Here is a 19973-nt window from a genome sequence, read left to right on the forward strand (position 1 = left end):
TTAACAAACATCTCTATATTAGAGTAGTGGTTGAAGGCAGGTGTTATTTTAGACCTTGGTTTGAATTCTGTGAATGGTGCCTTCAGGTGTATCTCATCTCCCTCATTTTCAGAGAGTAAGTCATGTAGGGCCTCCAAGGCTGCTGACTCCCTACTTCTTGATGCCATCCCCTCTCTGTCATGCTCCTTATGCCATTTATGTAGCGCTAGCTTGCGTGCAAAGAGGTTAATGTCCTTCACCCATCCGAATTCATCGAACCGGGGTGTTGGTGTGAAGGACAGACCTCTTAGTAGAAGAGAGCGTTCAGAGTCTTCTAGTTGGTAGGACGATAGATTGATAATTTGCATGTCCATTATTCGTGTATCTTCCAAGGGATTTTCCATGCCCATATTTGGGCTAAAATTGCTTATAGATTTACTCCCATTTGGGTTGTTGTCTGTTTCTCGTCTTACATCTTCATTGGAATGATTGTCACTGTATCTTCTTAGTGTAGGCGGGGTGGCAGAGGGGGATGACTGGGTATCATTATGACGGGATGAGGGCCCCCTCCCGTCGTGTTTGATCCTATCTGGCCCATCTGGCCTTGTCCTAAAAAAGGGGAAGATGTTTGAATTTGGCCCATTGATTGTGTTGAATTTGGGAACATTCCTGGATTTTGTATTCCTGTTCTTCCAGTCAAAGCTGTATTGGCAACCTGAGTATTTCCTGTCGTAGTAATAATCAAATTTTGAGAATTGGTTGGTGGTATTTGGGTAAGTTGTGTCTGCGGATAAGGAGGCATCATCCCAGGGGTGGCATATGTTGTATAGTTGGACCCAGGTATAGAGGATTGCATAGATGGTTTTATATTGTTGCATGTTGTATTTATTGTCTGAGTTCTATTCGGTGGTGGTTTTTTATGGGGGGGCTTATTGCCCGCTCCCCTATATCTACCGCCTTGATACTTCCTTTTTGTACCTGAGTCCGATATGCTTCCTGAATCGGATTGTATTTCCTCGGTGCCTGAGGTATCTGATTCTGCTGCAGATGGTCCTCTAGGGGCTCTCCACGTCTCCCTGGCTCTCTGTTTCTCCTTATATGTATATACTCTGTTTGTTGCAAAATCCGTGAAATCACGGATATATTTATTATGTTTTCTTTCTTTCAGTTCACTCCTATATGTTTCCAGATTTTTTTGTAATTTGTTTTCAAGGTTGCCAAACTCAGGGTTATTGGAGAAATTTTGGATTTGTTGTATTTCTGACTCCAGTTGTTTTGTAATTTTTTCCAGGTAATTCCGTTCGTACTCTAACAAGTAATTAATCAATCTTAGGGAGTTTTCAGTTTGTAGGGTTTCCCACCCTCTGATAAAGACCTCGTCCTCTTTGTGGGCTTGGGGGATAAGGGGTGATCTCAATCCCCTATATACTATTCTTTGTTGATAATAAGTATCTAAGCTTGCTACTTCCCACCATGAGCGGGTATATTGTTTGTAGGTCTTATTCAGATTTCTGAATGCTTGTGAGATGTCTACTTGATTTAATGGTAGACTATTCGTGGAGAATACAAATGTAGCTTCATTAGTGGAGGTATCACCATTGATAGCCTGTGATAAGAAGCCAGACATTCTGACTCAATTTTGGGACAAAAAGGGCAATTTTAATTGCCTATTAGTTAAATCCAACACCAGTAGTCCCATTGGGTTATGGGTTCAATAGTCAATTTTCCAATCCCCTTCTGGGAGGAAATCCTCCCTTCCGGGGAGCAATACCCTATCTGTAACCCAATTAAAATATAACTTTTATTTATCTTACTTAAAAATTTAACTGTGGTTGTGAAACTTATATATATTTAAAATTATCAGGAAAGGCAGTGTTCCTTTTGTATATGCCCACTTAGTGGTGCTATATTACTGGTGCAAGAGTTATCCAATTTCTCGCTGTGTGTGGTGAGTATGTTACTCTACTGACACACAGTAACTCTGCACTTATTGGACACTGTCTTCCTGTCTAAAATCTAGATGCTTTGCTCTAACGTTTCGTTAGAAAACTAACTTCCTCAGAGAGCTGCCTACTGTGGCGTTCACGTGCGGCACTACCTTTTATAACCCTGTATCGGCGCATCACTTCCGATGCGCCGAGTGAGGTGTTTTGATCCAATCAGGGCTTGGTTGGCAGACTGTGTGTTCCGGCCGCCATTCGCGCGCATGCCCTGTAGTACTATAATCCCGGGCATCTCCTTATCGCTATTGCGCACGCGCATCTTTTCGCGCGTGCGTAGTGTTTCCTGTCCCGTTCTCAGTGGAACGCAAGCTCCGTCTCCTGACACGCAGACTCATTCTTCACTCTCAATATGCGCATTTGTCCCTGATCGGTCTCATTACTCATAGGTAATGTCTATTCTTCATGTTCTTCATATATTTTAGCCTTCCTTGACTATTTCTGGTGCACTATTGTTGTCATATACACATATGGTGGGTAATCTAAATATTAGAACCTTGATTGCTTTTGTTCTCATTATAGGTTTTGTTATACATCATTGGATCATTCCTTATAATTATTTTAATTATTTTAATTTTTGTGAGTCTTTTATTGTTATAGTGATATTGTATTTCTTATGTTTATCATTATGTCTCATTTGCTCCTTAATTACTATAATTCTGTTAGGTTAGACGTATCTCATCCTTCTTGATTTTCATTTTGTAGAGTTTGTTGAGTCATGATGTTTTATATGTCTATTTTTTGTCCTTTTGGTTTTATTAGTATTATTGATTATAAAAATCACATATTATTTGTTATTGTTGATTCCAGACTCACATCCTCCAAGCTCACATCCTTCATCCGTGGGTCCCCATCTTCTCCCAAGGTAATTATTGTATTTTCCTTTGTTTTCATATTTAAGTGTCCGGGGTCGCTTTTTGTATGTATAGATTTCTAGGTTTCCATATGTCTAGATGTAAAGATTCTCCTACTAATATATATCTACCACCATATGTTATCCTTTCCTTTTTCCTGTCATGTCGGCTAAAGTAAAGGTAGTTGCCAGCACGTGAAGAAGTATTCACAAATTCACAGATTAGTCCCTATATACTTTTGTTATTTCCAATATTTCCATATACAGGCATCTTCCTCTTTATTCGAGGAAGGGTGTGAAGGAAAAGCCCTCATTCAATCCTCCGGGATTTTTACTGTTGAGGCGATAAATCCATTTCGCCTCCTCCTTTAGTAGAGTCTGATTTATATCTCCTTTTCTTGGGCCTATTTCATATTTCTCCAGACCCCAAAATTTAATCTCATCAAGCTTATTATTGTGTTTTGCTCTCATGTGCCTCGCTATGGGGGTGTCCGTCCCTGTTCTGATTGTACTAATATGTTTGCTGATACGTTGAAGAATGGAGGCACCTGCTGGAGGGATCCAAATACCCAGTTATTATATACACCGATCACTAGAATCTCTCTTATCTTCAGTCTGCCCAATGGCTGAACCCTCGCCAGGCTAGGTGGTCGTTGTTCTTTGCCCGTTTTAACTTTGAAATTCATTTTCGCCCTGCTGACAAGAACATTAGGGCTGACGCCCTCTCTCGTTCATCGGATGCCTCTGAAATGGAAGCTTCCCCGCAACACATTATTCCTCCGGACTGTCTGATCTCCACTTCTCCAGCCTCCATCAGACAAACTCCTCCAGGGAAGACCTTCGTCTCTCCACGCCAGCACCTCAGGATTCTCAGGTGGGGACACTCCTCACACCTCGCAGGCCATGCTGGCATCAAAAAATCCATCCAGCTCATCTCTCGTTTTTATTGGTGGCCTACCCTGGAAGCTGATGTTGCTGATTTTGTGCGGGCTTGTACAGTCTGTGCCCGGGACAAGATCCCTCCCCAGAAGCCTGCTGGTCTCCTCCATCCTCTGCCTGTTCCTGAGCGACCATGGTCTCAGATTGGTATGGACTTTATTACTGACTTACCTTTATCCCATGGCAACACAGTTATTTGGGTGGTCGTTGATCGATTCTCCAAGATGGCACATTTTATCCCTCTTCCAGGTCTTCCTTCTGCGCCTCAGTTGGCGAAACAATTTTTAATGCACATTTTTCGCCTTCACGGGCTTCCTACGCATATCGTCTCGGATAGAGGCGTTCAATTTGTGTCGAAATTCTGGAGGGCCCTCTGTAATCAACTTAAAATCAAATTACACTTCTCGTCTTCTTATCATCCCCAATCCAATGGGCAAGTGGAAAGAATTAATCAGGTTCTGGGTGACTATTTTGTTTCCTCCCGCCAGGATGACTGGGCCGATCTTCTACCATGGGCCGAATTCTCATACAATTTCAGAGTCTCTGAGTCTTCCGCTAAATCCCCATTTTTTGTGGTGTATGGCCGTCACCCTCTTCCCCCCCTTCCCACTCCCATGCCTTCTGGTTTGCCCGCTGTTGATAAGGTGACTCGGGACTTCTCCACCTTCTGGAAAGAGACTCAAAATTCTCTCCTACAGGCCTCATCCCGGATGAAGAGACATGCCGATAAAAAAAGAAGAATTCCCCCCGTTTTTTCTCCCGGAGACAAAGTATGGCTCTCCGCCAAGTATGTCCGCTTTCATGTCCCCAGTTATAAACTGGGACCACGTTATCTTGGTCCTTTTAAAATCAAATGCCAAATCAACCCTGTGTCCTACAAACTCCTTCTTCCTCCTTCTCTCCGTATTCCCAATGCTTTTCATGTCTCTCTCCTTAAACCACTCATCCTTAACCCCTTCTCTCCCAAGGTTGTTGCTCCTACTCCTGTTTCCGGGTCCTCTGACATCTTTTCGGTGAAAGAAATTCTGGCATCCAAGACGGTCAGAGGTAAAAAAAAAATTCTTGTTGATTGGGAGAATTCCGGAGGAGAGGTCATGGGAACCCGAAGACAACATCCTTGACAAGAACCTTATCCTCAAATTCTCAGGTTCTAAAAAGAGGGGGAGACCCAAGGGGGGGGAGGGTACTGTAACGCCGAGCGCTCCGGGTCCCCGCTCCTCCCCGGAGCGCTCACAGCGTTCTCCTATTCGCAGCGCCCCGGTCAGACCTGCTGACCAGTTGCGCTGCGATAATGTTCCCGTCCGGGTTGCGATTCGCGATGCGGGACGTGCCCGCTCGCGATGCGCATCCCGATCCACTTACCAGACTCGTTCCCCGTCTGTGCTGTCCCGGCGCGCGCGGAGCTGCTCCCTAGGGCGCGCGCGCGCCGGGTCTTTGCGATTTAAAGGGCCGGTGCGCCACTGATTGGCGCATGGGTTTTAATCAGTACCTTCACCTGTGCACTTCCCTATTTATACCTCACTTCCCCTGCACTTCCTTGCCGGATCTTGTTGCCATTGTGCCAGTGAAAGCGTTTCCTTGTGTGTTCCTAGCCTGTGTTCCAGACCTCCTGTCATTGCCCCTGACTACGATCCTTGCTGCCTGCCCTGACCTTCTGCTACGTCCGACCTTGCTCTTGTCTACTCCCTTGTACCGCGCTTATCTCAGCAGTCAGAGAAGTTGAGCCGTTGCCGGTGGATACGACCTGGTTGCTACCGCCGCTGCAAGACCATCCCACTTTGCGGCGGGCTCTGGTGAAAACCAGTAGCAACTTAGAACCGGTCCACCGACACGGTCCACGCCAATCCCTCTCTGGCACAGAGGATCCACCTCCAGCCAGCCGAATCGTGACATATATCTTACCGCCACCCGTCCCAGGAACGATAGGGAGGAATAAAGGATTGTCCACAACCGGAGGTTTAGTAAACTGTAGATAACTTTACTGCAGCTTTTATGCAGGTAGATAACGGCAAACAGTCTATACAGAAGAGTAGTCTGTAAGTTCCTCACAGTTGGTTTGGACCTTGTAGTTTATAAGCTCTGAGTCTGGAATTACACTGTTCCGCTGGATTTAGGGGAATTGTTTAGGTCCAGCAGTCACGCAGGGTTAAAGGGATTTAGATTTGGTAAACTCACGGTTAGTAAGTTGCAGCAGTGATAGGCTTCAGGCCTAGTTCTGTCTTTAGATTTGTGCTGAGCTCTGCTCGCTGTCATATCCCGGGGAAAGGAGAGAGAGGATTGGTTACAGCGCCCCTATATGGAGAGGGGCAGGCTTAGAGCTTATTGGTTCCCACCAGCTGTCAGTCCTTTCACAAAGCATTATGGTACATCATGTGACCACATCACGTGCCCTGGAAGGTCCTTAAGCTTAACTTAACATTAGACTTAGTAGTCATGTGACCTAAGGTCCTGGAAGTACTATACACATAATAAAATATATATAATTTATACACATCAAACATAATAAAATTAAAGAAGGAAGAGGGGACTAGGGGTTATCCCACCAAGAGGATCCTACCGGTACATAGGAACTCTGACTTTTGGGGACTTAACACACAAGGTACGGTACAAGGTTTTGGTAGCAGGTTTACACTTCTAAACTTTGGCAATACATATATGGATGTATTCAGAAATGGCCTATAGCAGTGGTCTCAAACTGTGGCCCTCCAGATGTTGCAAAACTTCAACTCCCAGCATGGCCGGACAGCCAACGGCTGTCCGGGCATGCTGGGAGTTGAAGTTTTGTAACATTTGGAGGGCCACAGTTTAAGACCACTGGCCTATAAGGGTCTTATCATGGCAACGCCCTTTAGGGTAGGGTCACATGTAACGGATCCGCAGCATATTTCATGCTGCGGATCCACCGGTGACCCAACCCTATAGTGTGCCTCCAGCTGTTTCCCCACCCCCCATGTGTCCTGCTCGCAGCAGCAATCCGCTGCTATGAGCAGCCACACAGGGACCTGTTAGTCGCCGTGCATGCTCGCAGTGTTCTCAAACATCGTGGCTGCTCGCAGCAGCAGATTGCTGCTTCTGCGAGCAGGACACAAGGGGTGGAGGGGTCAAACAGCTGGAGGCACACTATAGGGTCAGGTCATCGGCAGATCCGCAGCATAAAATACGCTGCAGATCCATTACGTGTGACCCTGCCCTTAAACTGAAATTGGCCAACAATCAGCCGATCACCTGGTCCTGCCATAGAAACCCACAGTGATCACCGCTAACTCATTCTATAATGTCAAGATGCTCTAATAGGTCATAAAGATGCCCTAAAAGACATAGATCCTATTAAAATGGCAATTATCCAAACTGCCTTATATTAGTACTTATCTGTTAAATACAGTAACCTGTAGTGTCTCCATTAAACTTAGACACATTCTTAGATACATTCTGCCGAATTGGCAACAGAAGAAAATATGAAATTCTGCATAGTGCTCCTAAAGTGACATTATATTGACCCCTTAATAACCAGACCTGTTTGGGATTTGATACAGTTTTTTTTTTGTTTCTGACAATTTTATCAGTCATACTTTATTCTTTTTTTAAGTGAAATAGCTTCAGAGGACTTGTTTTATGTTGTTTATTGGCATATATTATATAAATGTATCTATTTTTTATATCACTGCGATATTTCAAAGTAGTGCAATTTTTTTTCTGCAATAGATGCTCTGATGTGGATGTGACAGATCTTCAGCACAGATATTTACTTCAGGATAAGTCAGACTGGTGGGGTGCTGGCACCCAACACCCACGATTAGCTGTTTGCCAGAGGCCACATTTACAGTTAAAAGTGCCAGAAGCAGACAGCACCATACATTGTGTAGTGGCCATGCTAGGTTACTGCAGCTTAGTTGCCATTGCAGTGAATGAGTGCGCTGCAGTAACCCGCCATGGTTACTACACAATGTACAAAGACGTTTGTTTAGTTTTTTTCTATTTTACACTGTATGCTGGCACCACAGTTCTGGCAAACACCTGATCAGGAGGGTGCTAGGTATCAACACCCCACTAATCTGATACTGATGACTTGAGAATCTGTCTTTAATACATTTTGACTGGAAGACCCCCCATTTAAAGGGGTACTCCGCTGCTCAGCATTTAGAACAAACTGTTCCGAACGTCGGAGCGGGCGCCGGGAGCTTGTGACTAGATAGCCCTGCCCCCTCATGACGTCATGCCCCACCCACTCAATGTAAGTCTATGGGAGGGGGCGTGACAGCCGTCTCGCCCCCTCCCATAGACTTGCATTGAGGGGACTGGGTGTGACGTCATGAGGGGGGGCGGGGCTATGATGTCACAAGCTCCCGGCGCCGGCTCCAGCATTTCGGAAAAGTTTGTTCCAAACTGAGCAGCGGAGTACCCTTTTAAGCTAGGCCCCAACATGGACTATTACAAGACTTATTAACCCCTTAAGGACTCAGGGTTTTTCCGTTTTTGAACTTTCGTTTTTTCCTCCTTACCTTTTAAAAATCATAACCCTTTCAATTTTCCACCTAAAAATCCATATTATGGCTTATTTTTTGCGTCGCCAATTCTACTTTGCAGTGACATTAGTCATTTTACCCAAAAATGCACGGCGAAACGGAAAAAAAAATCATTGTGCGACAAAATAAAATAAAAAACGCCATTTTGTAACTTTTGGGGGCTTCCGTTTCTACGCAGTGCATATTTCGGTAAAAATTACACCTTATCATTATTCTGTAGGTCCATACGGTTAAAATGATACTCTACTTATATAGGTTTGATTTTGTCGCACTTCTGGAAAAAATCATAACTACATGCAGGAAAATGTATACGTTTAAAAATGTCATCTTCTGACCCCTATAACTTTTTTATTTTTCCACGTACGGGGCGGTATGAGGACTCATTTTTTGCGCCGTGATCTGAAGTTTTTATTGGTATGATTTTTGTTTTGATATGACTTTTTGATCACTTTTTATTCATTTTTTAATGTTATAAAAAGTTACCAAAATACGCTTTTTTGGACTTTGGAATTTTTTGGCGCGTACGCCATTGACCGTACGGCTTAATTAATGATATATTTTTATAGTTCGGACATTTACGCACGCGGCGATACCACATATGTTTATTTTTATTTTTTTTTACACGGTTTTATTTTTTTTATGGGAAAAGGGGGGTGATTCAAACTTTTATTAGGGAAGGGGTTAAATGACCTTTATTAACACTTTTTTTTTACATTTTTTTTGCAGTGTTATAGGTCCCATAGGGACCTATAACACTGCACACACTGATCTCCTATGCTGATCACTGGCGTGCATTAACACGCCTGTGATCAGCATTATCGGCGCTTGACTGCTCCTGCCTGGATCTCAGGCACGGAGCAGTCATTCGTCGATCGGACACCGAGGAGGCAGGTAAGAGCCCTCCCGGCTTCACGCCCCCTGAGGAAGCACTTTTGAAAGCGAAATGATCGTTGGGGTCTGGTGGGTATGGTCTGGCATCCTGTATTGTATCATGATTTGTTTATTTTATGTTAGAAATCAGTAGAAATCATCTACTTAGAGGTCGTCCCCATTTGGTGGCCAAATAAAACTCATCAGCTTCTGAACCCGCCAAACATTGTGAAATCTCAATGAACCGATGTTTTGTGTTTTAATGAATTGTAAAGTCGTGATACTTTCTGTGTTCGCTGGCTCGGCTAGCCGTCTCTGTTTATTCTGTGTCATTACTCATTCTCAAGTGAATACATGACACAGACGTGGCAAGAAGATCGGTTCTTTCTGTGTTACGGTTCCTTTGCCATCACTACCTTGTCGCAGGCCGCAAATCAGAAAGTGATTAATGGCGCTCAGAGTACAGCGTCCACGTAGCACACATAACAATACACTGATTTATTGTGATGACAGAGCTCCATGATACCATCCTCTAAAACAACTTTCCACATTGCTAGCATTGCTGCTCCAGGAGACACAGTTCTTCATCTGCATTCTATTCTTAATAAAGAACCGTCCCGGTTCCAAAACGCATAAATCAGTAAACACATTGTAAAGCAAAGGACAAAAAAATCTATCAGTGGATTTACAGAGAAATAACTTCATAGCCCGGTGATACTGACACTCAGCACTTTTCTGTGGTGATAATCGGCCTACGGGCTGGATACATGGAGGTCATCAGAATCACCTCCAGCACAGAATATCTCAATGACTTTATGTATTAATACCAGATTATTCATTTATAGGGGTCCCTTAAGTGCCGTATAGCTTTCCCAGCTTCAAAGACCTCTTTATAATACATGTCAATATGTTCTCAGCGACTTTTATAACCTAAAATAAGATGTGACCTCAAAGTTCAATAAAAAATTTCATTCGTGACTTAAAATTTTACAATGGAACATAAAGAAAAAGCTGTCCTAGATACACAGTCCACCTGGTTTTTCCATGTTTGGTCAGAGATTGGACACCATCAAGTCCAACCCTGTTAATACAATCTAGAAACATTTTAGAGCAGGTATAATAGGTCAGCTTGTGGTTTCACCATTTTTAAGTAGGTAAAACTACTGATCTGAATGAATCAGTAAAGAAGTACAGTATTTTGGGATAGAAAAACGTATTCTCTACCCTAAGAATAAGGGATAAGTGTCAGATCACGGGGGTCCTACTGCTGGGAGACCCCCCCACCCCAGACCCCCCCTCGCCACAATCTCTTGTACAGGGTCCAGACTCTCCTTTTAAATGGAGCGTGTCAACCACCCCACAAAGTGATGGCTGACATGCACCCTCTGATCAGCAGTGCTGCCTGATCTTAAAGGGAAACACCGGTGAGAAACAAGTGGAAAACACATTTTCAAATCAACTGGTGCCAGAAAGTTAAACAGATTTGTAAATTAGTTCTATTAAATAATCCTAATCCTTCCAGTACTTATCAGCAGCTGTATGCTACAGAGGAAGTTGTGTAGTTCTTTTCAATCTAACCACAGTGCTCTCTGCTGACACCTTTGTCTGTATCAGGAACTGTCCAGAGAAGGAGCAAATCCCATTAGCAAACCTATCCTGCTCTGGACAGTTCCTGACATGGACAGAGGTGGCAGCAAAGAGCAGTGTGGTCAGACTGAAGCGAGCTACAAAACTTCCTCTGGAGCATACAGCAGCTGATAAGTACTGGAGGTTTTTTAATAGAAGTAATTTATATATCTGTATAAGTTTCTGGCACCAGTTGATTTGAAAACATTTTTTTCCCATCAGAGTACCCCTTTAAGTTGCAGCCCATCCTGTTTTTGCTATCCCAATGTCCCATTTTTGTCTCAAGGAAATATGATCGGCCTATTTATACTAGATTTATTGCACATGGCTTGTGAAAATCTGTGGTGTCCACTAGTGTTGAGCGGCATAGGCCATATTCGAATTCGCGAATATTCGCGAATATATGGACGAATATTCGTCATATATTCGCGAATATTCGCATATTCGTTATATTCTCGTTTTATTTTCGCATATGCGAAAATACGTGTATGCGAAAATTAACATATATGTGAACATTCGCATATACGAAAATTAACATATGCTAATTTTCGCATATGCGAAGGTTTGCACGCCAGTCTCATGCAGTGGTATTACAGCCTTCTTTACACCACACAAGCTGGAAGCAGAGAGGGATGATCACTGTGATGTGTACTGTGAAGAAAAAAAAAAAAAAAAAAAAAAAAAAAACGAATATTCGTAATTACGAATATATAGCGCTATATTCGCGAAATTCGCGAATTCGCGAATATGCGATATTCGCGAATAATATTCGCATTGTGAATATTCGCGAGCAACACTAGTGTCCACAATGCAAAAGTGAACAAACACATAGAAGCAGCAGTACCCAGCAAGAGCCAAGATATGGGCATAAATAAAATACTTAAATTTTTTATTTTAAAATTGTTTTACCCCTATATTTACAATACTTATACATTTGAGTATTGTAGCAGGGTCGTTACACTACCCAGTGCACTTCTACAATAGAAGACTTACAGTATCTTCCTTTCTCTTTGGTCTGCACTAGAGATGAGCGAACTTATAGTAAATTCGATTTGTTATGAACTTCTCGGCTCGGCAGTTGATGACTTTATCCTGCATAAATTAGTTCAACTTTCAGGTGCTCCTGTGGGCTGGAAAAGGTGGATACAGTCCTAGGAGACTATTTCCTAGGACTGTATCCACCTTTTCCAGCCCACCGGAGCACCGGAAAGCTGAACTCATTTATACAGGCTAAAGTGAGCAACTGCTGAGCCGAGAAGTTTGTGACAAATCAAATTTACTGTAAGTTCGTTCATCTATAGTCTGCACTTTAAATAAAAGACAATGGTTTTTAAGGATGGACATTCACTATATTCAGGTGAAAATACTGTGTAACCCAATGAGCCCAAGAACCCATTGTCATTCATCAAACCATAGTTGCCTACAGGCTGTTTTGAAAGGAAAATATTCCCAAGAAACATGTCATACATTTATTTATGGATGAGAATATGTAAAAATAAGTATATTTATTGCTCATTTTTCAAAAAAGTATTCTGTTCCAAATCTCATAAACTCAAATATTCTACATTGGAAAACTTAGCTCTGCTATATATGTAATAGGACTTTGACAGAAAATTCTGTATACATATTCAAAGGGAGTTACAACAGAGAAAGCTCCCTTTATTAATATTTATTAAGGTTTATTAAGATGTTTATTAAAGGGGTGGCTGGAGCAAGAAAAACATAGCATAGCACCATACCTGCCCTCAGGTTGTGAAACTTATGCAATACTTTTATGTCATAACAAATGAAAACAGCGTACACCAGCAGAACATGCCAGCGCTAAGACGACTCGGAAATGCGCCGTCTTCATAGACAACAATACATTTCCGAACGGATTCTGCTGAAAGAATTGACACATTATAGCTGTCTCACAAAGCTGTTTGGTAAGCACTATTACTTCAGGGCCAGACTGGCTTTCCAGGGTACCAGAAGATGCTCTATTTGGCATAGGTTCTGACAGAGCAAAGCCCAGAGATCCAGTAGAAACAATCCAATTTGGAATGACTTTGGGGCTAATCACTTGCTGCTGGCATCTATCAATTTTAGGTATTTATAACCTACTAGCTGAGTACCCGGCGTTGCCCGTTTTTTTGTTCCTAATCCTTGTTGGGGAGAAAAATCAACAAAGGAGGAAGCTTTTGACTTCATATCCCGTCCTCATATATTGTTATCATATCCCAACCCCATATCTCGTCCTCATATCCCGACCTCATATCCCGACCCCATATTCCATCCCCATATCCCATCCCCATATCCCATATCCCGTCCTCATATCCCGACCTCATATCCTGACCTCAGTTGAGACTGATTTGTGATGAAGATATTGTAAGCTGTAAATAGAAGGGGATGTGGCTTTGTGGGACTGGGGGTGATTTGCAAGCCAGACCAATGCACAAAAAGGGTAGATAATAAAAGGGGTGGGGCTTAAACAGTGGGAGTGTCTTTATTATATGGGGTGTGGCATGCGTGGCGGGTTTGGCTTGCAAGCCGGACTGACACATTCACCAGGAGATGCAGAGCGGAGCTTGTGGAGTAAGGTATTGGAAGTCCCATATACTTGCATGAGACTCGAAACAAAAACCCATCTTTTATATAAGGGGGTATGTAAGGGTTATTTTAACTATCATATATTTTTATTTGACATATAGGTAATATGTGTACCAGGTATTATTGAAATATCTCCGGCCGTTTGGAAGTTATGTGGGAACATACATTTCCCATTGATTTGCATGGGACTTTAAACAAAAACCCTGACCCTCACAAATGGGGGTAGTTAAGGGTTAAATTAGCTATCATATATTTTTAGTGGACATATAAGTAACATGTGACCAAGTATTATGGAAATATCTCCAGCCGTTTGGAAGTTATGCAATAACATATATTTCTATTGACTTGTATGGGACTTTAAACAAAAACCCCGACCCTCGCAAATGGGGGTGAGTAAGGGTTAAATCACCTATCCTATATTTGTTGTTGACCTGTAAGTAACATGTGTGCCAAGTTTCATGTTGATATCTTTAGCCGTTTGGACGTGATGCTTTAACATACACACACACATACATACATACATACATACACACACACACAAACATACACACACACATACACACACACATACACACACATACATACACATACATACACACACATTGGGGGATATTTATCAAAGTTGTCTATTTCCCGCATCAATATAGACCAAACTACAGAGGGATAGGCCGGTCTATTGTGCGCCTAATTTATCAAAGGCCCCACGGCTCTTGATAAATTTTTGCGCACGGACTTCGGGATCTATGCTTTAGACTGTATTTAAACCTGCTCCAGCATGGTCGGACATTTCGGCGTACTTTCAGCCCATGCGACTTGTCGCTGAAAAGTCGTTATTGATAAATTCAGCACCAATGCATTTTCCATCTAAAATAGACTAGAATGCATCATGTTCTAAAAATCCTCTAAAGCAAAAGTCGTGAAAAAGTCGCATATATTTAGATTGCGACTTTCTGTGCGACAAATTTAGATGGAAAAAAACAGTCTAAATCCTTTGATAAATCTCCCCCATTGAGTCTTCTATATATATATATATATATATATATATATATATATATATATATATAGATTATACTTCAGAGCAAACCCCTGGTGCCCAATTTTAAGAAGCCGCAAGGTTGAAAAGAATCGCATTGGGTATGTCAACAATACATTCTGAAAGTATGCGTGTGCAATGATCTTCTACTAATGTACATGTTGAATGCTATGGACACCTTTGAAAAGTTTTTTTTTTTTATCTTAGCTTATACTTATTACAGTGCAAACACATTTTCTCCATAGGTCTTTATTAATAAATTTGCTTAGTCTTCTCTCTACAGTCTCTACAGCTTTCTGGGTGAGATCTATATTATCTCTATACTAGTACTCAGCCTATATGATTCTCTTCCCCCTCTCCTGACCACTATTTGAACTGAAAGTCCATCAGATGGATTTATCTAATCTTTGGGGGGGAGGTGTACTGAGACTACAATATCCAGTTTACCAGCTGATTTTCATGGAAAATTTGCATTTTCTTTGATAGTCAGTGTATATTTAAAAATATGCACTGAATTTAAATGGGTGCTCCGCTCCTAGACATCTTATCCCAGGGGTCACGCGACTCGGGACCCCCGCGATCTCTGCTGCGGCACCCCAGACATCCGATGCATGGAGTGAACTTTGCTACGTGCCGGATGACTGGCGATGTGGGGCGGAGGCTCGTGATGTCACGGTCATGCCACACTAGTCACGGCCATGCCCCCTCAATGCAAGTCTATGGGAGGGGGCGTGATGTGCAGCAGGGAGATCGTAAGGGTCCCCAGCAGCAGGGTCCCGCGATCAATCATCTTATCCCCTATCCTTTGGATAGGGGATAAGATGTCAAGGGGCGGAGTACCCCTTTAACCTCTAGGGACGCATCATATGGGGTTTGTCCCTGTGGCTAACAGTAGCTGGGACCCGGGGCTAATACCGGACATCACCGATCGCAGTGATGTCCAGTATTAACCCTTTAGATGCTCCGATCAAAGTTGATGGCCGCGTCTAAACTGTAAAAAAAAGCATTCCCGGCAGCTCAGGACCAGCTAGGACGCACGGGGAGGGTCCCTTACCTGCCTCCTCTGCGTCCAATCGTCGATTGATTGCTCAAAGCCTTAGATCCAGGCTTGAGCAATCGACCACTGATAACACTGTTCAATGCAATGCTATGGCATAGCATTGATCAGTACCTGCAATCAATGTACTGCATGTTATAGTCTCTTATGGGGGCTATAACATTGCAAAAAAAAGTGTAAAAAAATTGTTAAAGGGGTACTCAGGTAGAAAACAAATGTTTTCAAATCAACTGGTGCCAGAAAGTGAAACAGATTTGTAAATTACTTTTATTTAAAAATCTTAATCCTTCCAGTACTTATCAGCTGCTGTATACTACAGAGGCAGTTGTATTTTTTTCTGCTCAGATAGTAAAATGAATGAGGGCATGCAGTAAGGCAGAGTCAGGAGTATGCCCTGCTGTACTATGAGCACAGTGCTGGCCCTTGCCTGTTCGATTGACAGGCAAGGAGCAGTGCTGTGCTTGTCTGTGTCCTGGCTGCAGTCTGAGTTTTAGGACTCCAGCATGTGGTCATATTTTCAAAGTGGAAAATTAAATAGAAAGAAGCATATTTTTTAATAACATGCAATTGGAAAGTTATTCTGCAAACATTAATCTATAATATATCAAAAGTTTTTTTGATGAAAGGTACCCTTTAAGCTGTGTGAATTTAAGTTGATTCATTTTGCATTCAGGAAACAAATCAGATAAAAAAATTAAATAAATAAATAAGTAAATAAATATATATATATATATATATATATATATATATATATATATATAGATGCAAATAAAAAATTAAGCTAAATAAAAACACCAAACTCCAATCCAAGCATACACTGTCCATATATATGTTTATTCTGCCTCAGTACTATTCTGTTTGGGTCGCTTTGAAAGTTTTATGGGATTTGCTCATTATATAATTCAGTCATTTACAAGACTATAATAACATTGCTTCTATTCTTTCTAGGGAAAGAGTGTCCTCAATAATAGGAGATGGGAAAGTTTCCCCGACAGTTAAAATGTTAAGAAAGTACCAAAAAGTCAACAAAGTGCAAAAAGTTAAATGTAAGACAATGCTGGTGAGTGATGGATGAGTCACAGAAGTGGTAAAAGTCACTTAATGGCCTGTCAGTCACAGACAATGACTTCAACCTCCCGTAACCCTGGTTTCTTTTCGTTATTTCTGCTAATAAAACCCACAACCATACTGGCAAGAATTCAGTCCTGTGTCGCAATAACTGGAGTTATAAAATAGTTACCGTGCTCCATCATTTTCAGCGGGAACCAGAAGAGAATGAGAGAATGAACCAGGGCGTTGAAAAAGTGACCCCAGAAAACCTAAAAAAAAACATAAAACAATGATATCACTAAAGAGTAACACCTGCCCAAGACCTAACAAGTGCTCCGCTGTTACAATAATCAGCCGCATGCTTTTCCTGCTGCTGGAGGAAGATGATAAGAGACTTACAGATTTCTTGCCTTCAGTTGTTTCTTCTAGGTTATCATACACATCTAGGAAACCATTGTACCAACCGAGAATGGTGCAGCAGTATTCAGAGGGAAAAATGTTAAAGGGCACCTTTCATCAAAAAAACTTTTGATATATTATAGATTAATGTATGCAGAATAACTTTCCAATATGCTTCTTTAATTTTCCACTTAGAAAAAATGACCACTAGAGGTCTCCCTACCAGTCCTTTTTATAGATTTCAGACTCATGCTGGAGTCCTAAATCTCAGACTGCAGCCAGGACACAGACAAACTCCCTGACAGGGAGCAGTGCTGAGTTTGTGGAAAATTAAATAGAAATAAGCATATTTTTTAATAGCATGCTATTGGAAAGTTATTCTGCATACATTAATCTATAATATATCAAATGTTTTTTGATGAAAGGTACCCTTTAATGTCATTTTAGGAAACATTTCAGTATAAGCAGTCCTGTGTGTGTACATGGGGAGCAGCACTATTTCTGGCCATTATATAACCTATATATGGCATTTTTAGCTGATTTTTTCTTTGAAGACTTCATCTCTTCACCTACACCCCCCCCCTTCCCCCATAGACTTCTATTGCTTGTCTTGCAGACACAGAACACAGCTGAGCTGATTTTCAGAGTGGAATACAGTCTCACAAGAGACAGGGGGAGATGTAACAGGTTGGATAGCAGGAGAAAGAAGCTTTTTTGTCTAATAAGATACAGTGACCCCTCAACTTACAATGGCCTCAACATACAATAGTTTGAACGGTCTTTTCTGGAACATTGTAAGTTGAAGCCAGACTCAACATACAATGCTACAGACAGTCCAGATCTGTGAAACGTGTCAATGGTCGGAAGAACTGACCAATCAGAATGGGCATTCACTGGTAAAACCCCTGTATTACTGAAGCGTATGCACTGACTGGTGTCTGGTAGCGCCCCCTACAGTACAGGAAGATATTACTTGTTCTGTACACTTTACCTGTACCTGTGTTACCTGCTCCTTTGGACACCAGGTGAGGGCGGCTCCATGTTACTTTTTTAGGACACTGCGTGTACTGTACAGGACCCTGAAGAGACTCCTGTCCTCTACACAGACCAGTGTTTCCCAAGCAGGGTGCCCCCAGCTGTTGCAAAACTACAACTCCCAGCATGCCCGGACAGCCAAAGGCGGTCTGGGCATGCTGGGAGTGGTAGTTTTGCAACAGCTGGAGGCTCCATGCTTGGGGAACACTGACATAGACAGTGATTTACAGCTCCCAGCAGATCTTTCTTACTTTTATATGTAAGGATTTGCTTTATCTGTATTAGTTATCTACTTATTTTTCTTTAATCCTCACTTTTTTCCTATTTTTGGATGACATTTTGGTGCCTTTAGAACCAATTACCAGGTTTCCATAGAGTTATGGTCCCAACATACGATGGTTTCAACATACAATGGTCGTCCTGGAACCAATTAATATTGTAACTTGAGGGACTACTGTACATTACAACGTTTCTTATATTCGCTTGTACTATTGATCTATGCAAAGTTTGTTAAAATGACATCTGCCAGAGCTGGTTGGCGGAGCACCCTCCTCCCCCCTCCATAGACTTCTATTGCTTGTCTTGCAAACACAGGGCGAAAATAAGTTTCTGATATTGGCTTGTACTATTGATCTATGAAAAAGTTCAAAGGACAATTCCTATTTAAAGAGGAGCCTTTGACATGTGGCAGAGCATGACTGGCAATGTTTTCCTATGGGAAAGAAAGCTGCAAAAAATCTAGCAAAAATTTAGGATATGGCCGGTCATATTTTTGGTAATGGTCTCCAGAATTCTTGCAATTTTTTTTCTCATGGGGAAGCAGTGAAACCTGTAACATTTGATAACATTGTTCCAATTATACTCAACAATTCTGGTTATTAACAATGTATAAATTAAAATTCGGCTGTTGTAAAATTACCACTCCCAGCATGCCCAGACAGCCTTTGGCTGCCACAGGCACCCAGAGCCAGCCAGAGGCACCCTGGTTGGGAAACACTGAGATAGGGGATAACTAGTGGGCCCTGTCGATTGAATGAACTGGGCCGCTCCATTCTTCAAGGACACAGTTTACCAACATCTCAGCAGTCGAACTCCCAAAGGCTGTCCAGGCATGCTGGGAGTTGTAGTTTTACAACAGCATTAATGAAATAATTTTTTTTTCATATTTGCAATACTCAAAAGTAAGCCCCACCGTTACCTGCATCGGTATAGTCACAAGCCTTGTGGTAAAGAGTAAAGTTTGGCACTTACCCTTGTGTTAAATCCATCTGCATTCTGGGTAATTTTGTAGAGCTGTGGAAATTTTAACATGCTATCTTGGCTGCAGGATCGATCGAAGATTCCCAGTGTGAAAGGTGGTAAGGCAGTGAAAATCTGTCGAGAGAATAATTGGAGAGGTCATTGATAACAATGAGGGAAAAAAAAGCAAAAAGACCTGATTATCACAGAAGGATCCATTAAATAGGTTAGGGTATGTGTGGTATTGCAGCCCAGTTCCATTAAAGTGAATAAAGCCAAGTTGTAATACCACACACAACCTTAACACAGATGTAAAGCTGTTTTTCTATTTCTGAATAACCTATTTAAGATCTATAAATGAATGAAGAAGTCGCAGACGGCACTCACGGAACAGCAAGACATTTTATTCGGGATCGCTGGTCCACGCAACAAGAACGCCAGGTAAGTCGACCGGTTTCGCGCTACACAGAGCGCTTACACGTGACCTCAGAGGTCACGTGTAAGCGCTCTGTGTAGCGCGAAACCGGTCAACTTACCTGGCGTTCTTGTTGCGTGGACCAGCGATCCCGAATAAAATTTCTTGCTGTTCCGTGAGTGCCGTCTGCGACTTCTTCATTCATTTATGACAACGCTTGTGCTTATGGTGGACTGAGCACCGGAAAGATGGCACCATAGGACCGAATTGTGCAGTGATCCAGTATACTCTAGCCTAATCGTGAGTGCGGCAGTGCCGACTTTTTCCTTCACCATGTATTTAAGATGTATTTACCATCTATGGTCA

At 42.2% G+C, this 19973-nt stretch overlaps 1 protein-coding gene across 7 annotated transcripts in view; it reads right to left on the minus strand.

Moving 5' to 3' along the window:
* ATP8A2 (ATPase phospholipid transporting 8A2) overlaps positions 1-19973 on the minus strand; it is a 955662-nt gene that overhangs the window by 197792 nt on the left and 737897 nt on the right. For all 7 annotated transcript variants that reach the window (XM_056561782.1, XM_056561783.1, XM_056561787.1 and 4 more), the window contains 2 exons: positions 19205-19327; positions 16710-16788 (listed from right to left, as the gene is read on the minus strand). In XM_056561782.1, the coding sequence (XP_056417757.1) occupies positions 16710-16788; positions 19205-19327 (202 nt within the window). The remainder of the gene's footprint in view (positions 1-16709; positions 16789-19204; positions 19328-19973) is intronic.

Source organism: Hyla sarda, chromosome 2, assembly GCF_029499605.1.
Source record: "Hyla sarda isolate aHylSar1 chromosome 2, aHylSar1.hap1, whole genome shotgun sequence".
Classification (NCBI taxonomy): domain Eukaryota; kingdom Metazoa; phylum Chordata; class Amphibia; order Anura; family Hylidae; genus Hyla; species Hyla sarda.